Source organism: Sarcophilus harrisii, chromosome 3 (genome assembly GCF_902635505.1).
Source record: "Sarcophilus harrisii chromosome 3, mSarHar1.11, whole genome shotgun sequence".
Taxonomy (NCBI): Eukaryota; Metazoa; Chordata; class Mammalia; order Dasyuromorphia; family Dasyuridae; genus Sarcophilus; species Sarcophilus harrisii.
Genome location: NC_045428.1, coordinates 33,673,874 through 33,695,758, shown reverse-complemented (window position 1 = coordinate 33,695,758; position 21,885 = coordinate 33,673,874). Strand labels below are relative to the sequence as shown.

General features: G+C 34.9%; 1 protein-coding gene across 6 annotated transcripts in view; it reads right to left on the bottom strand.

Moving 5' to 3' along the window:
* The window catches only part of NAALADL2 (N-acetylated alpha-linked acidic dipeptidase like 2), a 1,183,950-nt gene that overhangs the window by 62,477 nt on the left and 1,099,588 nt on the right, over positions 1-21,885 (bottom strand). For all 6 annotated transcript variants that reach the window (XM_031957680.1, XM_031957679.1, XM_031957681.1 and 3 more), the window contains one exon: positions 291-384. In XM_031957680.1, coding sequence (XP_031813540.1) covers positions 291-384 — 94 coding nt within the window. The remainder of the gene's footprint in view (positions 1-290; positions 385-21,885) is intronic.

Sequence of the window (21,885 nt, the reverse complement as noted above, 5' to 3'; positions counted from 1 at the left end):
ATAAAACGACATCTCTGATAGAAAGATGACATGAATAGTCAGGGAAATCTTCCAAATTCAAAGTTTCTTCTGATATCTCAACAGCTCCTCCGTCTTATCAATATGGAAGCTAAATTTTTTCATGCCCTACATTGCTCACTTTCTAGAAGTAAGGAGAGATTTCTTGCATTGCTGAAGAAAGTAGAAGAATGCTATATGACATTCATCAGAATATTACTATGCATTGTTGAAAATTAGATGAAACTTTTTTTTTTACATTTGCTCAAATTACTATAATTCTCATAAATTACCTTTAAGGCTGTTTTGAACTTCTAATGCTATATCCAGAGCATTCAAGGGCAGAACTGGATCATTGGCAATTTGCAAAATCACTTCTCCTGAGAGCTGAAAGAAAAAGAGAAAAAAAAATTGCTAATGTGTATAATAATTAAAATGGGATTTGGGGGTATGGGATGGCCAGAATTTCATAAAATTTTATACATCGGGGGAAAGAAAACACATGAAAAAGAATAAAATTTTTTGGAAAATGTTTATTCTAACAGTAAAAAAAATAACTCTCTGTACATATGCTATATATGTATATACATACATATTCATTTTAATCCTTTATTGCTTAGGGAAAAAAATAAATCATTCAATATGTTTTACCCATCTTAGAGTAGTATGATGAAATTTAATATTTGGTGTTCCTTGCGGATGAGACAAACTATTGGGAAATAGTTTGCTCCATAACATGGAGGTGAGATATTTGAACTTTTAATCAGTTGCTTATCAGTTAGATGAATTCATCATATGACAGAAAAAAGCAAATGAGCTGAAGCAGATAACTTAGAATGAATGTCAGGTTAATGGAATCAGTATTGTAGCATCATAGATGTACTCTATTTTATTGAAAACATAATTCCATCAAATAAAGGCGCAAAAATAATCCTGTTGTTCTCACCAGACTCAATCTTTTTTTTTCTTAACTGAAACGTTATCAGCACAATTGACACCACCCATAAACCACATTAAGTTTAATATAGAAAAGATGGTTACAAGTTTCTCCTCATACAGACAATGGAATGGACTTTAGAAATAATCTAGTCTTATTCTTCATTTTATAAAAAAGGAAACTAAGATTCAGAAACATGGAACAGATTACTAAGGATTCCATACATCAAGTGCCTTCTATGTTATAACTCTTGGTTTGTGCAGTGGGGGCAATAGGAAATCTAGATTAGGTATGATTTCTGACCTTACAGATTTTATAACAGATTAGGGAGATAAGATAAAAAGTATAATATATAACAAAGGAACCAAGGCCTTTCAAGTCTAGCCCATTCCAGATAAAAATCTAATTTCGATGTATTAGCATATTTGTTAAATAAAAAGAAATATAAATGTGTTTGTATGAATGTGTTTTCTAAATCAATATAAAGCCCACAGGAATTCTTATATAAGGTTTAGTGGCCCTCATTCCTATTTTAGTTCGACTCCATTGTATATAAGTACCAAATACAACCTCTCTACCATTTTTGGTAGGAGGTTTTTGAGAATTGCTGTAAATGAAAAATTCACCACACTGTAACCAACTTGGTGATGAAGATCTATTGCTTCTCCTTTGACCTTCCTTTTGAAAAAAATATTTGACCTAGTCATGCTTCAATAGCTGGACCATCTTCCTCTGTCTCTTCCTCCAAGAAGGAAAGAGAGTGATTCTGAAATTGAATTTTTTTTAAATTAGAGTACCATGCCTCTTCTTCATCAACGTGTAACTGAATAATAGACATTGCTGAGCACATAGGCTTTGCCTATATTTTTGACTTTGATTTTGACGTGAAAAGACTGAAGGTGAAAAAGAAGGTTGAGGAAGCCTATGAAAACTCTACCTAGGAAAGTGTTGGTGGGCATTTTTTTTAATCTTCAGAGCAAGATGTAGCAGTTCTGACAACAGGAGGGTAAGTCAGCCATCTTGTATTTCTCTCTCTCTCTCTCTCTCTCTCTATATATATATATATATATATATATATATATATATATATATATATACATACATATAAACACACACATGGCAACCAATGCTAGTGTTTTGAAAGCGCCTGACCCACTCCTGATCTCTAGGTACAAATTAGTTCATATGCAGAAAGAAGGTTACTGGAAATCTTGCTGTGTGGGAAAGGGAGAAGAACTCTCCCTCAGCTTCTTTCTGAGCTGGTATAGATTTTTTCAAATTCTCCCTTTGGTAGAAGGGTAAGTACATTGGTCTAGCTAGAGGATCTCCAACTTTAAAGCATTTTTATATTCTTTGATCCTCATAATGCTTTGAAGTTGGCAGGGCAGGTATACTTGTCACCATTTTACAGATGAACTGAGACTGGTAAAAGTTCATAAAAACCTAGAGTTTAAAAATCATGAACTGGAGGGGAAGGCATCTTACAGTTGAAATGGAAGCCGAGAGATTTTTACTGACTTCCTGAAGTCATAGAAATAACAACATTGAATATTTAGAGCTGGTAACCCTTCCCTCCCTTCCCCAAAGGCTTTCTGGAGTCAGAAACACCTGAATTCAAAGCTGGCTTCAGACAATTACTAGCCATATGACCCTGAACAAGTCATTTAATCCTGTTTGCCTCAGTTTCCTCATCTGCAAAATGAGCTAGAGAAGAAAATAGCAAACCACTCTAGTATCTTTGTCATGAAAACTCCAAATAACTCCAATTGACTAAATGACTGAACATCTTCTGACTCCAAATTTAGCACTATTTCTATGGTACTTCAGGATTAATTAACTTCCCTAAAGTTATACAATTACTTAAAAATCATAAAATATTAAAATTACTTAGTTCAACCACCTTGTTTTTATACAATCACATATCTAAAAGTGAACTTGGAGATCATCTTTTCCAACTGTCTCATTGTCAGTTGAAGGTCTAAAGCCCTGACTTGAGATTGCCAAGACTCCAAAGATGTGGATTATAGAATTTCAGCATTTTAAGGAATTTCAAAGAACATCTAGTTTGTCCTGATAAAGGATTTTCTTTGCAATGTGCTAGACAAGTTGGTTTATACGGATTCTGCTCTGTTCTTTATTTATGAATTCTTCCTTTTATTTATTTGTTATACATATACATCATAGGTATGACATATATGTATGAGCCATGCCTATTCATATACACACTGAATACACACACATATATCTAGGTAGGCAAGCTTGATAGAGGTCTGGCCCTGGAGTCAAGAGTTAAATCTGGCTTCAGACACTAACTAGCTCTGTGCAAATCACAGCTTCTCTTTTAGTTCCTCATCTAAAAATGAAGAAGGAAATGGAAAAGCATCCCATTATCTTTCCCCCCAAAACCCTAAATCCTAAATGATTTAATTGGGTTCAGGGGGTAATATGCAGAAATTGTGATGATATATATGGATTAATTTTGTTGAAATTAATCATTAATTCAATTAATTTTAGTTGGCTCTCTAGGATTCTGTAAATAAACTGTCATATCATCAGCAAGTAAAGAATATTTCATTTTTTCTTTGTCTATATTTATTCCTTTAATTTCTCTTTCTTTTATTATCACCAAAACTAGTATTTAAAACACTATATCAAATAGTAGTAATGAGAAACACTTTTGCTTTACCCTACCTTTTACTGGAAAGACCTCTAGTTTATTTCCATTACATAGAATGCTGGCTTTTGGTTTTAGATAGATAATATTTACCATAATAAGGAAAGATCCATTTTTAATCTTTTTTAACAGAAATTAGTGTTGCAATTTGCCCAAAGCTTTTTCTGCATTTATTGAAATAATTATATGATTTCTGTTGTTTTTCTTATTATGAGCTATTACATTTACACTGTTTCCTACTATTTTACTTAATCCTGCATTCCTGATATAACTCCAATCTGGTTATAATTTATAATATGCTTCTGTAGCCTCTTTGCTAATATTTAATTTAAAATATTTTGGCAGTTAAAAGTATTTATGTATCTGTCTAAATGCAACTTATCCCAATAGAATATCAAATCCTTGTAGAAAAGAACTGTTTTGTTTTTTTGTTGTATATCAAGACTTTGGCTTAAAAAGCTGAGAACCTCTCACCACATCCAAAGTCATCTCCACTCATCTTGATCTATATCTTGCTACTGGACTGAGGTGGCTCTAGAGGAGTAAGTGAGTAGGTAAGACCTTACCTAGCCCTCTCTTATTCAAATCCAATTCACTTACTCAAATACATACCTTTCTGGTATCACGACCCTCTTGGAGAATGAGAGACAAACAACAAGATGAGAGCACAATGAATAGAGCACTGGATCTGGCATAAGGAAGGCATGAATTTAAATTCATCCTTAGACACTAACTGGAAGTATAATCCTTGGCAAGTTATTTAAGAGCTCTCTGACTCAGTTTCCTAAACTGTAAAATGGAGTTAATAATAGCATCTACTTCCTAGGGTTTTGTAAGGATCAACAAAGATAAAATTTGTAAGAAAAATATTAAGTACAGTATCTGGCATATAGTAGGTACTTACTAAATACATTTTGAAAGAGAGGCATTATGGTATAATGTCAAAGAGTGCTTAGATTTGGTGTGAGGAAGAATTTTATTCAAATCATACCACAGATCCCAGGCAAGTTACTTAAGCTTCTTGTATGTCATTTTCTTCCTCTGTGAAACAAGAAATTTACAATAGACTTTTATACTCTCTCCTAATTCTAAGTTTCTCTAAGTTTATGAAAAAAAGTAGTCTGATGTTTAAGAGAGTGAAAACAAATTAAGGAACGATAGTCTGTATGCTAGATTCATTGACTTTGAATCCGTGATCCTATGAAGTTAATGGTAATGTTTAACCTGAAGAAAGGAAGACAGAGAGAGCCCAATAGAATGCTTGAGGGCAGGGACTGTTTCATCATTACGTCTGTATACAAAGCTTCTTTTTAAAAGTATTTATTTATTTATTTTTATATTTTTTTTTAAATTTTATTTTATTTTAAATTCGCAGAACAAACTAAGCAGTTTTATAACAGTAGAATTAAAAAAGGTGAAAGCACATGAAATTGCAATGGACTTGTTGAACCTTGAATTAAAAAATCATAGTTACTCCCTGCCCCTTCCTAGTCATTAGGACTGGAAATTGAATTTTAAAAAAAAAGATCCCAGGAAAAAACTTGGTGCTCTGATCACCTTTACATACTATTGTGTCATAAACTCCAGGTGCATTGTATTGATCCTTGCTAGGATAATTCCCCCTCTGTTTGAGTATTGCCCCTTGCCTTTCTGTCTCCTGCCCTGGACCTTCTTATCTTGACCTCTATCCTATTTCTTGATGCTCTATCCTGTCAGGATTAAGTTATGATCCTTTCCTGACATTATGGCTTGTCCATCCTCCCAGTGTCCTCCCCCCCTCCCCAATTGCATTTGTTTTTCCTATAAGATTGTATATTCAGATCATGCATTCTATTTGCAAACTCTAGTTAACTAAAACCCTATATAACTTCCCTGTCTCAGTTTATCTAGGTTGAATGCTTTGGACAAGAGTCCCATTCGGTCGGCTAGTCTAAACTTTCCACATTAAAGTTTAAAAACCAATCTATGTCTGCCTCAGTTTCTCAGGTATTACATTCTATGCACAACTTTGTAAGCATATGGCCTATAGTAAGTACATAATAGATCCTTGTTTAATTGAATTAAAGAGATTTGCATTATAGTTGTCTTGTTAGAAAAAACTATAGTACCGTTGAGGTTTTACTTGTTCTAGTTGGTCCAAAACATGATTAAAATATTGGATGGAAATAAGGAATAATTTAGGCATCATGAAAATATACTTCCTGACAGTCAGAGCTGCCCCAAAGGGAAATCAACTGCCTCATAAGGAAGATAACTTTTCATAAGTAGTCAATCAATTGATAAATATTTATTAAGCATCTCTTGTGTGCCAGGCACTGTGCTAAGCATTGGGAATACAAATGAAGGCATAAGACAGTCCCTGCTTTCAAGAAAGTTCACAGTACTGCATGATCATTTGTTATAGATGTTGTAGAGAAGAATTTTGTTCAATTACTGAACACACTGGATGATCCCTGGGGTTTCTCACAACTATGAGATTCTGCAGGAGTATCTATCTCCAAATCCAGTCTTCTTTGCAGTGATCCTCCATTTGCTTAACCTATGAGCTTATTTAAATCATAAGTGCCTGAAACCTAGGGACCACCTCTCCTTCTTATATTGCACCATTCCCCTTATATTGTTAACATCCAAAACTGAGGCTTTGCTTTCATAGGCTGTTTGGGATTACTAAAGGAACTTTACAATTTCCCAAAAGCAATCCAGCCACTCATCTCTTCTTTTTTGACTCTGGGCCATCTGTCCCATTTGTTCCTGATATTTCTACTGTAAGACAAGTCCTTTAGAGTGTCCATCTGATGCTTGTTTAATCTGGCCATAAACAGTCTTAATTAACTTGTTTTTTTCTGTATGAATGGACCAGCCAAACTCTTTGGAATGAATATACATCTCTTCCAGGAGGCTCTGCAATACCTTGGGGTTTTTATATATTCAGCCCAATGTCAACCACCAACAGAAACATCTTGTAGTGCATCATTATAAACCAGAAATCCCTCTGTGACTTGTACTTTTCATTGAATCTCCTCTATGACAGTGGAAAATACTTTTGGTAAGCACACATCTTATTTTAGACTTTTCCAGAGGTTATTATCAGGATATCACTAAACAGAGTAACATTCTATTGTTCCCTTTCCATTCAAGAATTCTGCATGATCTTGATACCTGGATGAGAGATAGATACCTTGTAAAAGTGTCTTCACAGAGATGTTTTTTTTCCTTCTCAAATCAAAACCCCTGACCCCTTTCTATAAAACAATAATTCTGTTATTTATTATAATTATAATAAATAAATTATAATAATTTATTTAATATAATATAATAATATAAATAAAATAAAATTATAATTCTGTTATATTATTTATTATAATAAAGAAACAATATTTCTTTATTAGCAATCTTCTAATTAATTATGAGATAGAAAGGATGTGGTTCATTGTTGAAGACAACTTGTGAAAACCTACTTGTTTTCTGCTAATATCCTCATTGAGGAAGCCCTCATTCCTTGGATAGATGACTATCATAAAGATTTTATCTTAATGGAAGAGTAGGCATATAGGATGAAAGTTCTTAATATTACACTGATTGATTTTTCTTTTGGTGTTAGTAAAGGAAGCAATAAAATTTTTTCTATTTACATTTGATATCTTTCCATCTTTTAGATATGTTGTATATTGGCCTCTTGATTCCTCACAATTCTATTCCCTTCACCTTGAATGAACCCATTATTATCTTTTAATTCCATTTCCCTCTACCTCAGGAGCATGGTATTAGGACTAAATATGGTGGTACCAATTTCCTCAATAAAGAAATCAGTTGATTAAAAGTTTTTACAACTTTTGTATTCTTCTTCTGTTTGTAGTCCTTTTATTTTCTTTCTCAAATACCCTTGAGGTGACTTTGCTTAGTTGAATATCTTGCCAATCTTTTTAAAACTGGTTTTACTCTCCACTGCTTTTCTGTGCTTTATGAGACCATACTGCTCATAATCATCCATCATTCTTGTTTGTAAAACTCTGGAAAAGTATGTATTCTAACCTTGTATTACCTTTGGCAACCATATTTCTTTTGTTTGGCCAGTAGGTTGAATGTTTGCTTACTATTATGTTTTGGGAACATTCTCTCGCTCTCTCTTCCCTCTCCCTCTTCCTCCCTTCTCCCTTTCCTTTTCCTTTCCCTTTTCTTCTCTGTTTCCCTTTCTCTCCCTTCCCCCCCTCCATAATTAAAATTGATCAGCTTCTAGATAAAAAAAAATTATATTGACAAAATAAATGAAAGCAACAGCAACAATAATTTCCTCCTGAAGTTTAACTTGAAGCCATAGGAAAAAAGAATCACAGAGAAATTATTTCAAATTTTTCTTTAAAGTACAAAAAAAGAATAAGAAATAGAGTAGCAAAGACAAACAAAAAATGGCTTATTCATCTAGATTTCAAAGAATACCAAGGGTGATATATAGGTTTCACCTTTCAAATTCCTTTTCCTTCAGTTTGACATTCTCTTACTTGGGAAATGCCCCTAAACTTAATGAAATACTTAGTATATAGCAGGCCTGTAATACTCCAGCTAGGTAACTCAGTAGATAGAGAGTTGGACCTTAAGTCAGGAAAGTCTGAGATTAAATCTGATTTCAGACTCTTATTAGCTGTGTAATCCTGGAAAAGTCAGGTAATTGTTATTTACCTCAGTTTCCTAAACTATAAAATGTAGTTGATAATAGTACCTCTTTCCTAGGGTTGTTGTGAGAATCAAAAGAGAAATATTTATAAAAAGTGTCTGGCATAGAGTTTGTGTTTAATAAATATATTTTGAAAGAGATGCAATATGGTATGGTGAATGAATCCAGGAACATGGAATTTAAAGCCTTGGATTTAAATACTACAATTATTTACTAGCAATGTGACTCTTTGCAAGACATTTAATTCCATAGATTACCATTTTCCTTGTCTGCCAAATAAAGGGTTTGAAATAGATAACTCTTCATTCTTGGGCAGAAAGGTGATTTGACTAATTACAAGGGCTGTTTCTCAGACTTCCTTGAAGTTTTGAAATGCTGCTTTAAGAAAATGGTATGATCTGGAAAAATCTATATTTTCCTGTTTCTTGTCTTTGAATTACTAAAAATAAGTGAGATGAACTGTCTGGTCTCAAAGGTCCTGTTTAGTTCTAAAAATCTAGGATTTTATGATTCTAAATGGCAATTTCACCATCATCAGTACAGATAAAACATTTTAAAACCTTTTAAGTTATATATTATAATAACAGCCATTCTGCAAAGAAATTTACATACATTATCTCCCAGAGGCCTTGATACTAGAGATATCAAGATATGCTCCCTTTTAAAGCATAAATGGAGGCCCACAAAGATGATGGAACTTGTCCATATTTATCTAATTGATGTCAAAGGCAGGATTTGAAACCTTGCCTTTCTGGCTTCAAATTTAGCAATCTCTCCACTGTGCCATGCTACACAAAAATAAAATTTAATGCATGCTTATAGAAAAATAAAATATTCTTGATAAAGATGGGTACTACTTGACAAAGGAAATATAGTTTTAGTGCCATGGTACAAGAGAGTCATATTTCCAATTTAAAAAAAAAATGTCTGTGGCATAATTTCTTTCAGCCTCAGTCTAATTTCCCCTTATGCCACTGGTAAAAGATACATGGCAGTAAGTACAAGACGCATCTTAGTTATTGCTGAATAATTGGTACTCTTTTGAAAGAGAATCTATTTAAAATAAGAATGAACATTTCAGAGTAAATAAAAACATTTGAGACTATCATAAAAGAAAATGTTCATTGTGGTTTTAATAAAATAAGTTATATTTTGTAACTGTGTGACAATTTTTAGAATGATAAAGAAGTAATCAAGTGATATTTAGATAAAATGACATTATATAACATTCTTCACCTCAGTGTTTTATATACAGTTGGTGCTTAGTAGAGGCTTATTTATCATATTTGCAGCATTCTCATAAAGATCACTGCCTGAAATGTATTTATGGCTTCATCATTTTCCCAAGAGCTTATCTCAACTCTTTAACAGTCAAATCATTCTCATTTCAAGTGAATTCACTTTGAATGTTATTTTTCTTGGACCAATTACTCACCAATAATAGCCACAGGTTATCATCATGGTCAGTTGGAACAATATTTGAATTGCAAAATAGCTAACTCTACCAATCAACCATCACCTGATACTTTCAGGCATAGTCTTACACATTGTCACATCTATCCCAGAAGATTATTGTGAGGATCAAGTGAAATAATGGTGCATGTAAGTGTTCTGGAAACTTTTAAGCACTCATCAAGGTTAGTTCCTATTATAAGCATCGAAAATCCATGGTGTCTCTTGAAATTTCTTTGTTTTCAAAGACTGTAAGAATGAATCAGTAAATACCTGTCGAAGGCTTAAGCTCCTAGCACTATTCTAACAGTGTTTATACATACATACAAGCAAATAGTATCTATTCCTACTTTCCTACAACATCGCCCAAAATAGGTCAGAGTCCTTATGCACTGTATTCATTCTTGACTCTACTTTTATCATTTTGCCTCTACTAGTTAAAATGACCATTTCCTTCTTATCTATTGACCTGAACTGAACTCTAGTCATTTTTCAAAGCAAATTTCCTCAGTGAAATCCTCCTTGATTCTCCAGGGCCAAAAAGTTCTTCCTCTCTGAAGCTCTGCTGTGATGTAGACTGTGTGATTTCTCATTTTCTGATCTAAAACTGTATCTAAATTCAGACCCATCTTAGGTTCAAATGTGGACTCAGATATTTACTAGTTGCATGACCCTGGCCAAGTTATTTTATCCATGTTTGCCTCATTTTTCTCATCTATAAAAATAAAAGGAGAAGGGAGTGACCAATCCACTAATAATTTTGCCAACAAACTCCTAAATGGGACCAAGAAATGTCAAATATAACTAAAATAACTGAATAACAACAATAGTTCAGAAGAGCTTAAAATAACATGATCAACAACAAAAGTTCTGTAATTTTGCTAGCAAGGAAACTCCCTCTGTCAGGATAGATTAGCTAGACGCTGACATTGTCAATGATTTGTTCAGGCTCGTGCAGCTCCAATGTATCTGAGTTTGGACTTAAATTCATATCTCTTTGCTGCCAAGACCATCTCTATATCTTATACCACATTACTTCTGTGATCACAGTATCATAGAAACGTAGGATTAGATCTTGATGCAGTGGATAGAGTGCTGAGAGCCCAAACACTAGAGTTCTAATCTTGCCTCAGACACCTACTGGGTCTACTGGATTTCCTTAATTCCTTTAAGTATTAACTAAAACCATGTCTTGTACAACATCTTTCTGACCCCACATTTCTATTGCCTCCATTCTCTTATTTTATTACTATTTATCCTGTATATAATTTATTCCTAAATAATTGTTTACAAGTTGACTTTTCCATCAGAGTAGCACAGAGACTACATTTTGTCTCTTTTTGTATCCCCAAAGCTTACCAAAATGCCTAGCAGATAATAGGTATGTAATAAATGTTTATTGACTGACTCCACTGTCTCATGTCTCTTCAAAACATATTGGTTTATCTTTTATTATTTGTGTGGTATATTTTCAAAAGAAATACTAAGAAAGTTGGTCCATGTAGTTTACCAAAAGAATGTCTGTTTCTTGTCCAACGAGGCCTTGGGGAAGAGAAATTGCTTTGGGGGTTGGACTTCAGCCTTGGCTACTCCGATGAAGGTGACAGAGAAGAAGAAATTAATTTGAACGTTTACTGTTGAAAAGGCCAAAGAAAAGAAAGGTTCCTACCCAAGTGACTAATTTGTTATGTTTTAGATCAATGTATGTGAGAAAGGATGTGGGTAGGAGGGAACAGAAAGGTTTAGAATCCCATCAGTTTTTATATCCTGAGGTCAACATAAAAATATTATTTTACTTAAGAAAAAAATCCCAAACTTGTTGGTGATTAATGTTGACACTAACAATCAGTGTTTGGATAGTTTATCTGCAAAGTTTCCCTAAAGTACTTATAAATCTCAAAGCTTAAAATAAATGTGAACTCTTATTGTCTCTGTTCTACCTCCTAACACTGTCCCTTGCCCCCCCAATAGAATATAGCTATCAACAGTTGTCTAGGCAAAAGAGAGTTTCACTTGCAGAAGGTAATGAAGCCATTAAGGGCCAAGTAAATATTTATCAGGGAAATCCAAAGATGATCCGGTCTGGACAAGTGTTCTCATTATGGGTTCCCTAACTTTGGTCAATTTATATAAAATGATTTTCGAGTACTTGCTAACAGTCTTTGGATTCTACTTACCTCAGGTTATTTTAGGTAAATATAAGCTAGAAATTATGAAATCAAAGCCAACATGCCTTTAGTAATTAAAGTATTTCCCACATCTGATAGCAATTAACAGAAATAACTAAACAGGGATCAATTGTACATAGGGAGAAAGAGAGAAGGTAAGAAGCAGATTATCTTGGCCAGTGGGTTGATAAAACTATTGCCATTTGCACAGCTTTGTGGATTGTAAACTGCTATTTACCTGAACATTAGAGCTTTTGAACCAAAGACAATCACTGAAACTTTCAGAAAAGTGGCAGTTGTTTAGTTCATTTATTTTTATATTGTTTGTCAGCTGAAAGTGGGATAAATGGTTAATTTAACTCTCCTTTTATTTGGCTTGTCTCAAACTAAACAAAATTTTGATTGAAATGATTCAATCATCATATTGATTATTTCAGTATAGTACTCCCCCCAAAAAAATCATCGATGGCCCTATTGCCAATTTAAAGTTTGAACTCCTCTAACAAGGAAAGCGAGTACCTTCACCCAACATGTCAATATGCTTCTCTCCCATTACTCACCTCCATACTCTCTGTATTTCAGTAAAACTAAACTGTCCTCTGTTCCTTTAACATACTTTGTGCTTTTATGTTCTAGTTTTTCACAAGTCTGCCGTCCAAGGACCAACCATGCTAAATTCAAAATACCATTTCCAGGAGGTTGAGATAACGTGTTTTTCAGCCACATTGACAAACTGGGTACTCCTCAGGGCCACAAATACTGTTTTCTGGTATTTCTGGGTCTGATGAAAGTCAGAATCATAACAAAGTATTTTTGCTTGGGGTAAATACAAAACCATTAATTTTATCTAGGGCAGAGCATATGCCTCTTGCTCTTGATTAGGCTTGGGGATGGAAGGACCCCATTTCATAGGGATATGAGAATGAGGCTGATATAAAGAAGGCCTGCCTATGGTGATGGATTGGGGGAGTAAGGAACTGTCCAGCCTACTATGTGTTAGCTTCCTACTATGATTTCTTGTTCTTACTAAAGCTGTTTTTCTGATACTGCTAAAGGGCTGCAAATTCTGTTAGCACCTTCTAGATTCTTTGTCCTTCAACTTCTATACCCTGGGCTAAAACTTCTAGTTGTGCTGCATTTTATCCATATGTCTGATGGTAGTGTGTGTGAGTGTGAGTGTGGGTGTGTGTGTGTGTATAAAGTAAATGCTCTTGATTTCTACATTTCTACTCTGTGCTTTTGGGGAGGGGATTATCTTAACAAGCAGCAGCAGTCTGGGTTTCTCTGTTGAGGAGTAAGTGGTATAAAGCTGAATGCAGCAGCATTTTTCTCCTCTATGAAGACACCGAGCCAATGTAGCACCTGCAGTACATAATCACCGGGGCCACATTCTGGGTAACTTCACCTTTTGCTTCCTTCCCTGCAACATCACAGGGAAGTCGCATCCTCTAATATGAGCACACATGATGATATTGTATGTGTGTGTGTATTATGACTCCTTCTCTTTCCTCCCTTCCCCATTCTACACACACACACACACACACACACACACACACACACACACACAAAAGGGGCACCTGAGGCTTCAAAGAAAATGTGCATTTTAAGAACATATCCAAAAAGTGCCTCCAAAAGGATTTTTTTTCTGCTTCAGTAAAGGGCTAGATTCTGGGTTTCATCATAACTGTAGCAACATGGCTAGAGGTTATTTATATATAAAAGGGTAATCGCCATGTTTATTAAATCATGTACGGGGTCAGTTAATCCAAAGAAATCAATCAGAAATGAAAGATTAGACCATTGATCGGAGCCAAGTGAGTAATAATGCTGAAGAGATATACGTCAAGACTACACAATGAAGTAAGACAGAGAGGCTCTGAATTCTCCTTTAGTCAGATTTGGTGACATTTCATCCTCAGGGCATAGCCCTGAAATATACATGGAAAGAGAAAAAAAAATTTAAAAACTATGTTGATTCTCAATTTGCTCCCTGCCCTCACCAAAGGAAACAATGATTTGAACTTTAAATTCTTAAAAGAAAGCTTATTTTAAGAAAGAATAAGGATGTCATTTCCTTTCAACATTGAAACATTAGCTAAAACAAAAAAAAAATCATTATGATAATATAATTGATTCTACAACCACAATGTGAGCCAATTATCTCATCAGAAAATCAATGTGGTAGTTTTGTTATGAATGGGGAACATGAAAATTTCTATTTTTGAGAAGAAATTGAAAAGTCAAAACTAAAAAGAAGTTTGGTGAACTCATAACAAGGTGTTTGAATTTGGGGTCTAAAGCCTGGACCTATGAGTTTACTGTTAAAGGGAGAAAACTTTTCCTATCATTAGAAGTTAGTGCCTTCTCTGCAAGTTATTTCATGTTAAAGAGTTTCCCAGAGCCAAGAGGTTGGGTGAGATATTTAACTCAGGTTCATACTTAGAGCTGGAAGAAATTATTTTTCTATTATTATTATTATTAATGACCAATTTCTAAATTAGGATTAAAGCTTTTTCTCTTTCTTCATTCAGGGACCAAGGTAATAGATAAAATTGCCCAAATTCTGGAGAATTTTCCACATGTGGGAGAAAGTGCTCTTTAATCTTGGGCAGGACCCCACCCAAGTAGAACACTTTACTTCTGTTTAGAGTGTAAATAATCAAATCTGTGTGCATTCCAGTCCTAAACAGCTAAGCTCCTGTTTGTGCCTTTCCACTGGAGTTTAGAGAAATAACTCTTGAAGGAGAAAATCAACCTGTGTGGTCTTTGTCTAGATTGCTGAAGATGGCTGTTCTCATGCTCAAGCCAGTTCTCAGGAGTTGAAAGCTTTCAGTTCACTCCCTCATCTGGTCATTAACCACATGTACAGAAATGTTTGTAGTAGCTCTTTTTGTGGAAACATCCATTGCGGAATGGCTGAATAAGTTGTGGTAGATGAAGACAATGGAATATTATTGTTTTATAAAAATGATGAACAAGCTGATTTTAGAAAGGCCTGGAAAGAGTTACATGAACTGATGCTGAATAAAACAAGCAGAAGCAATTCCAATAGACTTTGGACAAAAAATCCAGAAAAAAAAAAAAAACAAAAACTATGGAGATTGAATGTTAATCAATACATGTTATGTTCTTTTTTTTTTCTGTTTTTTTTCTCTCTCTCATGGTTTCTCCCTTTTATTCTGATTTTTCTCTCCCAACATGATTCATAAAGCAATGTGAATTAAAAATAAATAAAGAATTGGTGCTTCAATAAATACTTCTAGGTTAACTGAAAACCTTTAGTTTTCTTGATTTCAATGAGAAAATAAAAAATTTCAAAGTAAAAAAGAAATAACCCCAAAACTCTATTTCTCAGTTTTCATTCATCTCACTGTATATGCACATGCCAGAAAGTCTACTTGAACTAAGGTTCTAAGGCTAGCTCTCTATCTCCTTTCCCCTACTCTCTCTGTCTTAAAATTCTGCTCCCCATAAATTGTAAAATTGCACATTATAGTCCCAAATATTTTACAGAGAAATAATATATAAGATAATGATAACAACATACTGCTACAATATATTACAAATTCAATAAGTGTGTTAAGATAGGGGGCCAAAGATCAAAAAAAACTAGACTGTTCCTTTGAACTACTGTTTCCACTAAGGACTGATTTGAATAATATTTTAAAGTATATTTGACACTTACTATATGCAATTAGATTTTAATGCATTTTCATCTTCTGGCTATAAATGTAATAACAGTTGTTGTAGAGTATCCCATTTAGAGCTAGTTGGAAAATCTTAAAAATAATAGGATAGGAGAGGAGAAGCTGGCTGCTGTGCCTTTGATGTGTGAATATATGCATGACGAGTTCCCAGGACCAATTTTTTCTAAACTAAATTCCAATGTTCAGTTGAAGTCACCGAATATGTATATGTAAATAAGTAATTATACAGACCAAGAATAAAGTCAGGCTCTAGTGCTCTCAAGTTGCCTGTTTTCTCCATTTATATTGGGAGATGCTAAAGGCTCACCATTCCTATATGCTAATTTATCAATATGTACCTTAATTTCCTTTTTAAAAAAAGAGCATATCTGGCATCCAATTAAAATTCAGTTTCAAGTAAACATGATGGTATGATCCTATAAGTAAATCCAAGCCATTTAGCTCATAAATTATCATTACCCATGCAAGCAACTAACATTTTTGATAGTTAATACATTGGATTAAAGGTAGCATGATAAGGTCTGACTCTATCTCTCTCTGTTTCACACAAACACACACACACACACACACACACACAGAGAGAGAGAGAGAGAGAGAGAGAGAGAGAGAAATAGTCTCTTGGTACTTTTTTTAAACAAGGCACATTTCTGAGAGAAACACAAAAGTTAATTTCCAAGATTCACTGAGAAAATGGTGACTTTTGTATCTCAGAAGGCTTTGCATCTCTCCCTTACGCATTCACTCTGCACCATACCAGGTTGATTTTGCTTCAGTCATTTGTTGTTGTTGTTCATTTATTTTTTAATATGCCTGATTCTTTGTGACCACATTTGGGAGTTTCCTGCCAAAGATACTGGAGTGGTTTGTCATTTCCTTCTTTATTTAGACACTTTAGAATAAAACTAATCTGGGAATGATTAAACACGAACCAACAGTTCTATGCATGTATGCAGTAGCATAGGCTACTACAGGTTATCTGTGCCCCAAACCACTTACTAACAAGCCCAATTTTCATTCACTGTTGCCCATATCAGATTTCTTTTTTACTGAATTTTTTTTTAATTTCAAAAAATATGCAAGCATAATTTTAAAACATTGACCCTTGAAAAACCATGTGTTCCAATTTCCCCTCCCTTCACCCACCCCGTCCCCTAGATGGCAAGTAATGCAATATATGTGAACCTGGTAAAAAATATATATATCTGTTAAAGCCAATATGCAGAAACATATTTATACAATCATCTTGCTGCACAAGAAAAATTAGATCAAGCAGGAAACAAATGAGAAAGAAAACAAAATGCAAGCAAATCACAAGAAGAGCAAAAATGCTGTTGTAGTCTACCCTCAGTTCCCACAGTCCTCTCTCTAGGTGTAGATGGCTCTCTTCATCACAGGATCATTGGAACTAGCCTGAATCATCTCATTGGTGAAGAGAGCCACATCCATCAGAATTGATCATCATATAAACTTGCTGTTGCCATGTACAATGATCTCCTAATTTCTGCTCATTTCACTCAGCATCAGTTCACTTAAGTCTCTCCAAGTCTCTCTGAAATGATCCTGCTGATCATTTCTTATAGAACAATAATATTCCATAACATTCGTATACCATCACTTATTCAGCCATTCTCCAACTGATGGGCATCCTTTCAGTTTGCAGTTTCTTGCCACTGCAAAGAGGGCTGCCACAAACATTTTTGCACATGTAGGTCCCTTTAGAAACACTGCTGGCTTAAAGGGTATGCACAGTTTTGTAGCCCTTTGGGCATAGTTCCAAACTGCTCTCAAGAATGGTTGGATCTATTCACAATTCCACCAACAATGCATTAACATCACAGTTTTCCCACATCTCCTCCAAGAATCATCATTATCTTTTCCTGTCACCTTAGCCAATCTGAGAGGTGTGTAGTGGTCCCTCAGTGCTGTCTTAATTTGCATTTCTCTGATCAATCCCATGTCAGATTTTTAACTGCTTTTATATTTTTAATTTTCTAGGCTTTTCTATTCCCTAACTCAATTAAAGGGAAAGGCCATAAAGGTTACCATAGTGTTTCCATGCACATTCAATCTATCCCCTGCTTCTTCAGAAATATATGCCTCTTAGGTAGTAACTTCAACATAATGAGGAGAGAGAAAGCCTGGTGAGGGGTAGAAAGAATCTAAGACAATATATTAATAAATGAAAAGATTTAGATTTATAATTTATAAAAATGTTTATAATTTAATCCTGGTCATAAGCACTTGATATAGATCGAGACATAGATATGGATAGGTAAACATTACCTCCTGGAATTCCTTCCTAACTTTTTTCTTGATATCATTCCTAAGCTTCCTTGCTGTGGGTTCACTAGTCAGGACTATCTCCTCACACTTCTAGAATTGTTTTCTATGATCCTCTATATGACAGATGAGAATTTCAGGCTTTAGCAAAGGTTTTCCTCATGTCATCTTTGTTGGGCCTTTTTGAGATACAACAGTTTGGTCCATGTTGGTCTAGGAAAATTTGTTTGTCCTGTTGCCCCATTTTTTTTGAAGATTCATTTATATTTGATTGCTAAACTACCTCCATTCCCAATTTCAGGTCTTGGTAACCTTTTACTTATAAGAAGTTACTTCCCATCTTGTCTGACCCTGTTACCCCTGTACTGTTTTGCTTTCCTGGAGAACATTTTAAAACTAACTTTCCACTGGCTTAGGGTTGCTAGAAAATAATTTCTTCCCCTGCAAAATGTAGCTTCTTGGCTCATGAGTGGGGCCATTAGGCTTCTCCTTGGCTGGTTGTCTATATTCATGCTCATCTCGAGCTTCCTCCTAGATGTGCTCCCAGAAGGGTTTACAATTTCCCATAATTGTCAGAGTAATTTGATAGACATTATTAAGGGTCAATAGATGCTGAAAGCTTTTTCCTTTTCCTCCTTTAATAATTACTTCCACAATTCACAATTATTGGCTATCCTGGGTCCCTTCCCCACTGGGAATGGATCCAATTCAATAATCACTGATGCTCTTTCTCTTCTCTCCTCCATCACCTTTTCTTTTCTTAGGAATTATTTCCACATATCACATTTTTACATTTTTGGCTGTTCTAGTCCCTTTTCCACTGGAGATACCTCCATAAGAAACAGTTTCTTTTATTTTTTAAACAAATTATAAATAAATAAGGATTCAGAGATCTATCCCTCCTCTTCCAAAAGATAAACCACAGGTAAAAAAGAAAGAACAAAACATGAAACTGAGCCAGAACCCACCCCAGCACCTGAGAAAGGATATTTAGAAGGGAAATCATCCCCTTGTATCACTGAGACACCTCTGCTGATAACATGCCCCTATGACTTCTTACTTGGCTTGCTGAATTAACTTTCTATTTGGTCTCCATACCTCCAAGCTCTCCAATATATCATACAGCTGTCATACTAATAATAAAACTAAAGCAGAGGCTTATTTGTTTTCCACGGTGTTGTAGAGGATCATAGGATTGGTTTAAAGCTAAAAGGAATTTCAAAGTTTATCTAGTCTACTCTCAGCCTTTCACTCTCTAGATGAGGCAAAAGTGGGAATGTGCCCAAAGTTACACATAGAGGAAGCATCAGAGATAGGAAATGAATCCAGGTCCTAGAGTCAGAATTCAGATCTTTATGCCATGACACCTTGCTGCTGATTCTGAAAGCAGGTCAACCTAGTACTCAAGGAATCTGCCATCTTAGAGCTAGATTAAATTATGTCTACTATTCTATGTTCCACAATTTGCTTCCAAAATCTGCTTGAAACCCTCCAGTGAGGACAAGGGGGAGACCTGAGGGACCTCCTAAGGCAGTTGCTGCTATATTATTTTGAAAATAAAAGCAAATAAATAAACCCTGAATGATTACCTTATGGAAAAAATTCCTGCACAATTCAAAACTGGTATAGCTATAAGAAGGTTGAAGGTAGAATACAAAGAAAAATGAGCAGAGGGATTGAGTGTGAATCCCACTCTCTTATTGACTACCTGTGTAATCTTGATCCAGTTACTTTTCTGGGCCTCAGAATATCAAATATCAAATGAGCAGATTGGATGAGATGATCTCCAAGTTTCCTAACAGAACCTGACCTGTAATCCTAAATTGAGACTCTTTGGTCTGCTATTGTTTTATTTGACTGGGGCAAATGGTAGGCCTGAAGCTTGGAGTTTCAAGGCACTAGCTACAGCATCAAAAGGCTTCATGCCAGCATCTATATCTAAAAGACAGAGACTTAGTCTATCAATGGCTAGATGCAAACAGGTATTTTAAATTTGTTCCTTTTTTATCTTTATTGTTATCTAAGTAAGTGGCTCTGTTAATCTAATCAATGTGACCCCTTCTTTCACCACTAAGGACATAACTCCCCACTATCCCATTCTGTGTAATTGTGTTTCATCCATGTCTTTTTATCCCTAGTGCCAAGGTAGTGTAGTACTCAATACTACTGATAGTTGTCTGATAGAGGATCCATTCAATACACCAGAGATGTTCCTTTGAATATCTTGAAGGTGATAACCAATCAAAAGATATTTTATAAACATCAACTATATTCCAGGACTTGTACCAGATATTTAGGACAAACAAACAATCCTTTCCTTTGAGTAGCTTACATCTTGTACAATAAAAACACTCAAAACAAACATAATGTATAGATATTAAATACAGAATAATCTGCAAAGATCTACTAGTAGATAGAGTGATGGTGGATGGAACTGATTAGAAAAGGACTCACTGAAAAGGTAGGATTTGAGATGAATTTTGAAGGGGAATAGAAATTGTAAGGGAGAGGGATAAAGCATGGAACGTTTTAATATGAGTATGACAGCTATATGATATATTGGAGAGCTTGGAAGTATGGAGACCAAATAGAAAGTTAATTCATGCAAAGTTGTGGAAATAGGAAGTGGAATGCTATGTACAGGGAACAGCAAGGAAGCCAGTTTGACTGGTAACTAGAGTATATGCAGGGGAATAATATATAATAAGCCAGAAAAGTAGGATGGAGTCATATCAGGAAGGTTTTTAAATGTCAGAGGAGTTTGTCTTTTATGTTAGTGCTGAGTATCCCAAAGTTGCATACATTAAAATCTTGGCATCTGTGAATAGGTGAAATTGGAAAATATCATTCATCAATAAGCAACCTTTGTGGGCAGGGCATAAGCATGGGAAGCCCTCCAGAACACTGGAGAGCTCTTTAGATGGGCATAAGTCTCCTAGTTTTATTCCTTACTTGATGTTAATATTCAGTGGATTGCTGAACAAAGTTATCTCTATAGTCACATCTGTCAGAGAATATTGAATTATTTTAACACATGCGTGGGAGACAACTTGCTTGAGAAGAGCCTTTAAAACTGCACTTTGTTCTCCTGAGTCTAATGCTTTTTTCCCATAATCAACAAATGACAGACACAGTGGGATCGTATACTCTCTGCAACTCTTAAATAACACAATGACGACAATATTATTAACAACATTAACAAGAGTAAGAATAACCTCAAGTGGTATTCTGGGTCCTCTTGTTCCACCTTTTGCTCTTGGAAATGCTCTCACTTGGTTCGGGATTCATTTGTCATCAGAAGATCAGAAATCAATTAGGTAGGTGAGAAGTATCTTAAAAGATTAGCTGTTTTCTAGAACTACTTTCCCTTTCCCCCCTCCCCAATTCAATTTGCATAATAATGGATCATTCTCACAGCTCTTTTAAGTTAGATGGTACTTTAGATCCTTTATATCAGTTTATCTTCTTAACAAGTCTGAGAGAAGTAGATAGCATACACACTACAAGTGAGCAGAGGCTCACACACTGGGAAACTAGTCCAAAGTCACATACACTCTGTAAAGAAATTACAACCTGAAAACATGTCTTCTGAATCAGTTCACTGACTTTTTCACCATATTTCTTCCCTTCCCTTTCCCTTTCTCTTCTTCTCTTAATAGTAAATATAGAGGTCATCGAAATCAGATTTGAGGATCCTATATTCAAATGATGACTCCATCTTTTACTAGCTCTGTGTGTTCCTGAGCATATCTTTGCCCCTCAGTTTCCTTATTTGTAAAATTAAGTAGATGACCCAGAACTCCAGTAATTATCAGCCTTTGGGCCTATATAAATTCAAGGATACTGGTGATAACAATGTGACAAAGTAATTTGGATATAATTAGATTTTTCATAATTTAGATAAAATTATACCTACTTCATAAGCAGCTAAGTTGCTCGGTAAATAGAGCATAGAGCCTGGAGTCAGGAAGTCTTATTTTCCTAAATTTGGGCTCAGA